The 11,259-nt window shown below is 35.2% G+C and overlaps 1 protein-coding gene across 1 annotated transcript; it reads right to left on the minus strand.

The window, feature by feature from the left end:
• Window positions 1-7,404: 7,404 nt before the first annotated feature.
• On the minus strand, window positions 7,405-8,563 carry LOC132796511 (achaete-scute complex protein T5). The gene has a single exon (XM_060807705.1). The coding sequence runs from the start codon at window positions 8,474-8,476 to the stop codon at window positions 7,724-7,726; it is 753 nt and encodes a 250-aa protein (XP_060663688.1). The 5' UTR covers window positions 8,477-8,563; the 3' UTR covers window positions 7,405-7,723.
• Between the last annotated feature and the right edge of the window lie 2,696 nt (window positions 8,564-11,259).

An 11,259-nucleotide genomic window follows, 5' to 3' on the forward strand; every position in this document is an offset into this window, starting at 1 on the left:
TTTTATTCAAAATCGGTTTCTCACCAGTTTAATTTGGAGCATAGCTAAAATATTTTATATTTTTTTCTTAGACAACTTAAATTTATAAAACATTAAATTGTTCTGTATGCTTTTCCTTGAAATTTATGCCAATTATGTATTAAATACAATGACATAAGAATGATAAATTCTAGGCAAGATTTTCACTCATCTTTTTGCCTTTCCCATTCTCCTACGATGATCATGAGCTCTTTAAGTACTTAAAATGTAATTCATAATAGATCATTTCTAATAGCTATCTTTTCTGACCCTGCAAATTGAAGATTGCGTAATTGTCACTGTCCAATTTAGCTGCATTCAATCCAATTACTTATGAGCAGCGGCACACTCGACTAATCCCGCTTTCCCCGCCATTCAATTGAATCAAGTGAGTTCCTATTGTTGATTTTTCAGCTGGAAATCGACGACTATCAACCCATCGACCTGTCTCTACTCAGCTCTAATCAGCTTAGCTAATGAAAACTTCACAATCCCGAACAATCGATGGCACGCAATGCGAACGAGATCGAAAGAGATCGTGCAACACGCAATTGTCCTTTTTTCCCATCCTTGCTCCAGTTCGTGGGCGTTTTTTTTAATGGTTCTGCTCATTGGAAATTTTAGGAAAATTGTAACAATAGCTAAGCGGTTAATTTACGATCACAGCCAGCAACAACAAGTGGATGAAATTCTCGTTGACCTGAGGAACAAGTGCACGAACGAATTCTTGATAGTTTGTGCCGCAATTGTTTGGCACTGGCAATGCCCACTTTTGCGTGTCAATAACTGCAATTGGCAATCCAGCAATCAGGTGACAATATCTCTTTTTATCTCATCGTTTTCGTCGAATGCTGCACTTGTTACTTACTTCAACTATCTAAGGATGCCGTTCAATTGTTGCCCACTTTTTATGAGGGGTTCTTGCAACCGCAGTCGAGGTGACAATAGTTTCATTCTTTTGTTATTTTCAACTACTTCCCACAGTCTATTTTACGCTTATGATGATTACCGAGCGAGTTCACTTGAAAAATACTTTATTTGTATTATTCTTCACTTATTATTTCTTACTTAAGTATAGTTGTCTTAGTTGATTTGGGTGACAATTTGGTATGTTTTGTAATCAGTGGTATATATTGAATATAATACAATATCGATATACCAAGGTTGCGGTATTTTTTTAGTATTTTTGTGGTTCATTATTGGTATATTTTTAGAGTAACACCGCACTGCCTTTCAAGGTATAGTATATAAATATACCGAATAAAGTTGACGGTATATTTCTTTAGTATTTTTGTGGTATATCATTTCGTATATTTGTAGAATAATACCACACTGCTCTTTCAAGGTATAGTATATAAATATACCGAAAATATTTGGCGGTATATTTTTTTTTAGTATTTTTGTGGTATTTCATTTGGTGCACTTTCAGAATAATATCGCACTGTGTTTCAAAGTATAGTATATAGTATGAAGATATAACAAATAAAGTTGGCGGTATATTTTTTAGTATTTTGTGGTATATTATTTGGTATATTTTCAGAATAATACCGCACTGTGTTTCAAAGTATAGTATATAGTATAAAGATATAACAAATAAAGTTGGTGGTATATTTTTTGTATTTTTGTGGTATATTATTTGGTATATTTTCAGAATAATACCGCACTATGTTTTAAGGTACAGTATACAGTATATATATACCAAATGAAGTTGTCAGTATATTTTAGTATTTTTGCGGTATATTATTTGGTATATTTTCAGAATAATACCGCACTGTGTTTTAAGGTATAGTATATAAATATAGCAAATAAAGTTGTCAGTATATTTCAGTATTTTTGCGGTATATTAATTTGGTATATTTTAAGAATAATTTGCTTGTATACAAAATCAATAGAGCACACTCGACTGTAGCTTTATTTCTCATTTCTCATATAAAAGAGTTTGCTTTTCATTTGATCGAATCTTGTAGTTGAAGATAAGTTTGTTAACCCTTATATTATGATCTTTTTATCGCCCTCGTTTTTATTTCCTTTTTGTTTATCCTCTATAGCTTTCTTTATGCATTTATATTTCTTTTTGCTGTTTCTATTCTGATTAAGTCAGCAATTGCTCATTTTTCTTTTTAAATAACGCATACACTTTGTATATCCTTGGCTTTCTCCCTTCTCGACTTCTCTCTCTGTCTCTCTCTCGCTCTCTCTCTCTCTCTAACCCTCTTTTGCGATATCAAGTTGGTAGTTGGTGAAATCTGCCAGCGTTGACAGGCAAAAATGTCACATAAATTACATTATTCTTTGTCAACATTTGTGAGTCAAAAACCGTGTTCAGTCTTCATGTTAAACAAATAACTCACTTGCTCTGCTCTGCTTTGCTGTGCTGTGAATGTTTTGCCCCAGCTTTTATTCAATGTTTTTGCTGCTGTTGTTGTTGTTGTTTATGCGAGTGTTATTTACGAGACATCAGTCTCTGGCAGACGATGAAGAAGATGCTTTTGCAGCTCTCTCGTGTTGTAATCAGAGCATCCTTAATAAATCATAAATTTATACGGCGTATACTCCTCATCGTCATCGTCATCGTCCGTCCCCTTCCCACACTCCGTCATACACACTCCAAATGCATGTAAAGGAGTTGGCCTCAGTTTCGCCTCGAGTCTGGACGGATCCAATGGCAGCAACTTCTCTCACTCTCTGCTCTCGGCTGCAGGGCACATGAATATACTTTTGCTTTGCCCTGGGGGCATTCTGCATAACAACACAACACAACGCAACTCGATCGATGGGGTTTCGTTTCACATTTTGATCATGTCAAACGCGTATTATTAACTTCACACAAAAAGCGTTCGATTTTGCACCGTTTGCTGTCGCCGAGTTTTGTCGTATGTCGCCCAATGCGACCGCCACCAAAGGCTTCTCTCTCTCTCTCTCTCTCTGACTGTCTGTCTCTTTCTGTGCATATATTATGCTGGCACAAACCGGAAATAATAATTCGATAAATGCGGCATGAAGATGCGGCCCCAAAAACAAAACCGTTTCTTTTAGCTGCTGGCTGCGTTGCGAATTGTTTTGCCAGACCCACAAAAACAACAACAAAACAACAAAACAAGTAATAAAGTTACATTCGAGTGTGCTCGACTGTGAGATACCTGCAAAAATACTTAATTATACCGGAAACTATATTTGGTATATCAATATATTACTTTAAGAAGCAGTGCGGTATTTAAAAAAAAAAAAAAATATACCAAATTTACATACTGCAAAGATACTCAAATATAACAAAAATGTATTAAGTATGTCGAAATATATTATATCTAATTTACATACTGAAAAAAATACTGAAATATACCGAAAACTTTATTTAGTATATCAATGTATCAATTATCTTGAAGAGCAGTGTGGTATAATTATTAAAATATAGCTCATTATTATACTGAAAAAAATACTGACACATACCAAAACATACCATACAGTGCGATATACTGTTACGTTAAAAAGTAACTCAGTATTCTTACTAAAATATACCAAATTAGCATAGAGACAATTTTATTTGGTATATTGATATACTATTATGTTCTGAAATATACCAAAAACTATATTTGATATAAATATACTATCACTTTGAACATATACCATCGAGTTGAAAATATACCAGATTGTTAGTTAAGAACATATACCATAGGGTTGAAAATATACCGGATTGTTTGTTAAGACCATATACCATAGGGTTGAAAATATACCAGATTGAGAGTTAAGAACATATACCAACGAGTTGAAAATATACCAAAATGTTAGCAGCACCAACACTATCCGATATAAATTATTTCTTAAGCTAAACTTGCACACTTTTTTTTCGTTGATTATGAATATTTATACTGTTTGGGATCGTAGATGAATCCACAAAGCTGTAATACCCTTCTACCCTAGCGGGTAACGGGGCTAAAAACAAAGTAAGGCCAGAACTTGCAACGTGCAAAGCAATTGGAAACAAGTTGAAGTTGCAATTGGAGTTGGAGTTCGGGTTCGAGTTGCTCCCCATTTCAAAATGACGGAAATGCGTATGCCAATTCATTGATCTATTAATGAGCCGCCTTCTGAGAGACAGAGCAAGACAGACAGACAGAGAGAGAGAGAGAGAGAGGTGAAACAGACAACGGAAATGCGCGTGGGAGTCTTCTTCTGGGGCTGTCTAGAATCTGCTGCACATCCTGAAGTGCACAGGACATGGCTGCAATTGTTGTCGTTCTTCTGTTTCTTCATCGTCTTCATCTTCTTCTTCTTCTGCTTCTGCGTTGTTATCTGGGCAAAAAGCATCGCGAATCACAATGCAGCCGCCGGCTTCCGTTCCAGAGTCGCCCCAAAAGCCAGTACAAAAACGCAGCCCAACAATTCCCTTTTGGAGCAGCACTTTACTTTACTTTAGCTTTGCTCTTTTGTCTCGCTTTGTTGTTTTTGGGGGCGATGCACAGCAAGTTGTTCAGATTTTTTTCTTATTTTTTGCTTACTTTAACTTGGCATATACAGATGATTAACTTGTCATTATGGAAGCGTAGTTAATTAGTTTACTAAGAAGCAAATTTATTGATTTTTTTCTTTAAAAGTCAAATTCATATTATAGACTGTTAAAAGAAATAAACAAAACATCATATAATTAACATAGAAATAAACTGTTTCTTTATGGCATATTTTTTGGACTAAAAAATAGAGTTTTCTATCAATCTTTTACAATTTTGCCTTTCGTTTAAGTAACTTTTTTTGTATTGCAAAATATGTTGGGTTATATAAGCATATTTTTTATATAACCTTTATTATTTTGTCATCGTTTTAATTACCTGTTTCGCATTGACAACTTTCAGCATACAACTAAGTGAATTTTTGTGATATATGAACTTCCAACCAACAACAGTTTTCTATGCTTTTAAAATTAATTTAGTCTGACATATTATATCAATTATTGCAACACTTGAAAATGTAACTTTATTCTAATTAAATTACATAGTTGATATTAATTTTGAAAACCGATTTATAGATAATTAAAAGTATTTATTTTTGTAATTGAAAACTTCATTAAGACTTTTCCAAAATCTCATCATATTGTTTATATTCCAATACAAGTAAAGAAAGTCGCATAGTTAAAACTTTGACCGTTTATCGAAGAGTATTTCATCGTCGTTATAATGCCCGCTGATTTAGTTATACGCGAATTGAGATTGTGTTTTGCATACATTTTGCACATTTCTCAAAATTAGTTCAATAAAACAGCAGCAGGCATCGATCGATTGAGATCGTTTTGGAATTGTCGGCATTCATGGGTCGGGGCACAAATAAAAACCTTATTCTTCATTCGATTGATTAACTTGCGCTTCATATGCAAAAATGCAGCAAGTAATTTAGCAAGTAAGGAAATAACATACAAAAAGTGATGTATCGCAAATCGTTTGCATAATTCACTTTGCCAGACGCATTTTCTCATCGGCCACTAAAAATTTGTTGCAAGTAGCTAAAGAAGAATGTAACGGGAAATGTACTTTCAAATTGACAACAAAAGAGGATTTAATTTTGTGAGTATATTCATTGGTTTTTGGTATCTGACTTCAATTTTAACTACGCCATTGTTTCGATTTGCTTAATGCCATCATAGTCCTCAGGAATTGCAATTTTGAAGCTAGATTTGGTACACACAATAACATCATCAGTATTTATGAATAAAAATTGTTAAAGGTACTTAAGAAAAAATGTCTTAGTTGCTTTGGCTGGCAATCTAGTATATTTTGTTTTCTATGGTTTATTTTGAATTTAGTACTAAACCAATATTTTATTTTTGTGGTTATTATTCAGTATATTTTATTCAAAATAAGTAGAGGGTATCTCTCGAGCACACTCGATCAATATACCCATGCAAGTCTTTGGTATACTTTTAGTATTTGTGGTATTTTAAAATTATTACCGCTCTTTTTACTTTTATTTAAAATGGGTAGCGGGTATCTCATAGTCGAACACACTCGACTGTAGCTTTCTTTCGTGTTCATTTGTATTGTATTGAAGTGAAATCTAAATGTTCAACAAAAACTAATTCGTGGATGAATGCTTAAAGGTAAACGTAGTAAAAGAAAATTATTGTAATAAGTTCAAAATACACATGAATAAATCATATTTGAATGCAGTTGCATTTTTTATACCCGCTACCCATAGGGTAGAAGGGTATTATAACTTTGTGCCGGCAGGAAATGTATGTAACAGGTAGAAAGAGACATCTCCGACCCTATAAAGTATATATATTCTTGATCAGCGTCAACAGCCGAGACGATCTAGACATGTCCGTCTGTCCGTCTGTCCGTATGAACACCTAGATCTCAGAGACTATGAGAGATAGAGCTATAATTTTTTGTCGCCAGCATTTGTTATGTTTGCACGCAGATCAAGTTGTTTCAAAATTTGCCACGCCCACTTCCGCCCCCGAAAATCAAAAAAATCGAATAACAAGCCTAATTTAAAAGCTAGAGTTTGGTATATACATTAATTACTGTAGTAGTTATGATTCCTGAAAATTTGGTTGCGATCAGATAAAAATTGTGGAAGTGATTAAAGAAATACTTTTGTATGGGCAAAAACGCCTACTTACTAGGCGTCTTAGTTGTCTTAGTCATCGGTATAACAAAAATACTATTTGGTATATTTTTAGTATTTTTGGTATATTTTGAAATATACCGAAATATTTTGCTTTTATTCAAAATGGGTAGCGGGTATCTCACAGTCTCTCTTTCTTACTTGTTATTTATGAAATAATTTTGCAATGGAACAAAAACTCAATATTAGAGAACGCTGGCTAAACTCAAAAGATATAAATATTTTTGGCACTTTTTAAGATTTACACTATTTACTAGTATTCAAGGCAAGTAAATTAAATTATAATTTATAAAATAGGTTTGAAATGCAACGAATAATCTGACTAGAAGTTGAAAGTAGTAAAGAAAACATTTTTGATAAGCTAAAGATATAAATAATTAGCATGGTTTAATGTTTCAATCTCTTTGCTAGTTTTCAAGGCATGTAAATTCATTCAGAATTTTTAAATTAGGTTTGAAATGCAACAAAAACTCCTTCAAAAAGAATTTTATATGTCAAAAGTAGCAAAGAAAAAAACGGAAAATATAAATCTTTAGCATTTTTCAAAGTAAATTCATTTGAAAATTTATAAATTTGTTTTGCAATGAAATGAAATTATGTTAGCACCATTTTCATGAAAGTCAAATTTGTCTACCTTTACTTTTACTTTTACTTTACCTTTACTTTAAACAAATAATTGGAAATTCTTTTTTGAATTCTTTTAAAATTCTTCCCCAGCCCCAAACAAAAACCAAATTTATAAATTCTTTTTTTGAAAATTGTGTTTAGCTATCGCTATCAGTTTAATGTCCTCCATGTTTGTTTGAAAAAAAAAGAGCTTAAATGCTAAATTGTCTTCCATATTAAACTAAGTCTTATAAACTATATAAAAATATAAACACAGGCACAAAACAGCGCTCTCTCTCTCTCTCTCTCTCACTTATAAATAATTTGTACAAAAGTCATTGAAAAAAAAAATGCAAATAAATAAAATACTTTGTGGTTGCTGAGGTAATACTTCGTCAGTGGTTGTTGTTGTTGTTGCTATCGATGGTGGGCGTGGCAGTGTGACTAGTTGTAGCAGAAAGTTGGCTGCTATTTCAACGATCTAGAGATCGTCCTGCCAGAGTGAGATGTAGTCAAGGATGTCATCATCCTCGGCGCCCGAGCTGCACGAATTGTTGCGATAATCTTCGTAGCTGCTGTTGGCTGTTGTCTCCTGCTTCAGTTGTGTTGCTGCTGGCGTGGCATAATAGTTGCTGGCGGAGGATGAAGTGGAGGTGGAGGTGGAGGTAGAGGTGGAGGAGCTGCAGCTGCCGCTGGGCGAAATCAGTTGCAGTTGCTGTTGCAGCGCATAGAAATGTTGCTGTTGCTGCAACTGTTGCTGGTAGCTCAAGTGTTGCTGCTGCTGTTGCTGCTGCTGCTGTTGTTGCTGCTGCTGCTGCTGATCGTTGTCATCGATGAGTCGCTGCAGACGTCGAATGTACTCCACGGCCATCTTCAGTGTGCTCACCTTGCTCAGCTTCTTGTTGGCACCGGGTCCGATGCCTCGTCGCCCGTTGCTCAGATCAGCGATGATGGCAACGGGAATGTGTTGGCGCAGTTGGCTGAAGCCGTTGTTCACCTGCTTGACGCGGTTGCGTTCGCGTGCATTGCGACGCACAACGGAGGCGCCACCAACCAGCATCGATGGCTGCTCGCTGCCATCCAGCGAATCATCGGAAAGTTCGAAATGTTGTTGCTGTTGTGGTTGCTGATGTGATTGCTGCTGCTGCTGATGATGATGTTGATGATGATAGCTTGGCTTGGTGTATGGCGCCAGCTGATGCTGATAGTGTTGCTTGTGGCTGCCCAATGCCATTGTTAAACAGTTAGTTGTAGAGTATAGAGAGTGTATAGAGTATATAGAATGTAGAGACGACTTTTGTGGTTGTTGCCCCTGCGAACGCTGTCGCTGTTCTGATGCCCTTCCCTGCGCCGTGCTCTCTATTTATAGGGCTGCAGCCCCCTTCGACAGCAGCAACAGCGCATCTCTCGGCTCTGCTCGATTCTCAAATCTCACCTGCCTACCTGACCAAAAGGTGCAAACCCAGCAACAACAACAACAACAACAACAACAGCGACCACAGCAGCAGCAGCAGTCAACAATAAAAGGCAGCATCACTCAAGGATCAGCAAGTCAGTTTGACTCGCTCACTCAGCTCATTGAATCACTCGACTCATTAGCTCACTCTCTCTCTCTCTCTCCCTCTGCATCTCTCTCTTTGGCTCAGTTCGCTCACATTGCATTTGCACTCACACTCAGGCTTGCTTGAATTGTAAGTCCTTAGCTCATTTCTTTGATTTCTATCTAAAATTCACACTGTCCTTGCTTTAGCTATTATATTTCATTTTAGACATTTACTTTTAAATATACTAGAATGCTTGCCTTCTCATAATTATACGATAATTGTAGAGGCATTTGATTTCAAAGATGTTTTATTCAAAAATATTATATATAAGCATTTGTAAATATATTTATATAACTCTTTGCTATTTAAGCCTTTGCTTTTTTAATTTATTTTTTTTTTTACTTTTTTATATTTATTCTTTGATGCCTTCACTTATTGTACAATAATTTTCACATTCAAGTTTTCGATGCATTATTAGATATTGACATTTAAGTTTATTTATGTATTTATGTTATATTACACTTAACTTGTAATAACAAATTTGAAAGCAAGTTGATAGATTGAGAGATTATGTTAGTTGAACATTGTTGTTGAGAATGAACTAGGAAATTTGCTGGAAATATTCCAATAATGGGATAGCCTGAAGACCTTTGTTAGTCTAGCTAACATACTATATATGATTCTATTGCATTATTTAATTCTAGTCTATACAATCATTATCAAAATCAGGAAAAAAAGGCATGCCTATAAGTGGTATCAATCTACATTCGTTTCTTGGGAAATTATTAATATTATTATTTTATTCAAATAATGAATAACATTCCTTATTGCAAAGAGATGAGCCATAACAACGAATATCCTTCTGGTTATTAAGGCATTAATATTTAGGTGTTTGTAATAGAGATTGATATTATTTCTTCACTCAAATGCTTTAATAATTGATTACTTGATATAGACTGATATTATTTTTTATACTTAATGCTTTAGTGAATGATTATTATAACAGAGATTGATAATAATATTTCTTTACTCACATGCTTTAAAATTAGATTATTTTAATTGAGGTTGGTATTAACATATTTCTTTACACAAATGCTTTAATCATTTATTATTTTAATAGAGATTGATATTATTTCTTTACTCACATGCTTTAATGAATGATTACTTATTATAACTGAGATTGATATTATTTCTTAACTTAGTGCTTTAAAAATTTGTTATTAGAATAGAAATTAATATTATTTTTATTTAATGCTGAAATACACATTTTCTACTCATTATTTGAAGTATTTACCAAGTATTTCAAATTAGTTGTTTAACTATTATTTGCAGTCCTCAATATTTATTGCTCTTAATGTTGTTATTACGTCGAATCTTTCTTCACTTATTCACATATTCGTGCTTCATTCAGTTTCTGCAGACTTCTTCACTCATTACAAAGTTCTCTCTCTTGCTTTTGAGCTGCACCTGAACATTGAGTACTGAGCACGTTCTTTTTTCTCAGTTTCAAACTGAGCGAGCAAGTAGAGTAAAACTCATTTTGAGTGGAAGTTAAGATCGAGTTTCTTTTAGTCAGTTTTCAGAGTTCAGTTTGCAGTGAATTTCTTGCTGATTTTCACTCTAATTTGAGTTGTAGCTGGAAAGGAAGTTGGAGTTGGAATTGAAGTTGGAGTTTGAATTTGAATTGAAGTTGGAGTTGAATTCGGAATTGATTTTCAGTTTGAGTTGAGTTGATTCATAAAGTTTGAGCTGCATTTCGTAGTTCGTAGTTTTGAGTGGAAGTTGCAGTTGGCGCTGTGATCTTTTAGCTTGGCTGCAGCTGCTCCTGTGATTATATTGCCAGCCCTACAGCTTGATCGACTCTCTCACTTTTTGCTCTCTTTCGCTCTCTCTCTGTCTGTCTTTCTCTCTCTCCCTCTGCTCGCTGTCGCGTGCCGCGCTGTGAACCGGTTAACTTGGATTTCGGCTTCGCGTTTTTGCGGTCGTGTGGCTACGATCACTGCTCCTTCTTCTTCGCCTGTCACTCCCTTTCTCCCTTTCGCCCCCAAAGTGGCAACGAAGACGTTTAATGCATTAATAGCCGCCGTCTCTTCAGTCTAGCTATAAATTAGACCCAAGACAGCAGCAGACAGCAGACTGAAGGAAACTCAAGGTCTGCTCCTGCTGCTCGACGGTTCGACACCTCGACCCGCCGGAGGCAGTTTTCTATTAACACTTCTAATGCCTCGTTGTCCTTTATGAGCAACGTTCTCTCTATGCAACGCAACCTTGTGACAACGCTAACGAAGGCTACTCGAAAGCATTTTGAAAGCATTTATCTATTTACGATTTTTAGCATTTCAGGATTTGCCATTTGAACATTTGTTGTTGACCTTTTATGACATCCTCTGGTTGCACGCTATGCCAACCGTGTCAAACTGGACATCAGATCACAGCTCATGTGGCGCATGCTGCGTTTGCATTTAGCATTTAG

The sequence above is a fragment of the Drosophila nasuta genome, chromosome X (assembly GCF_023558535.2).
Source record: "Drosophila nasuta strain 15112-1781.00 chromosome X, ASM2355853v1, whole genome shotgun sequence".
In the NCBI taxonomy this organism is placed as follows: domain Eukaryota; kingdom Metazoa; phylum Arthropoda; class Insecta; order Diptera; family Drosophilidae; genus Drosophila; species Drosophila nasuta.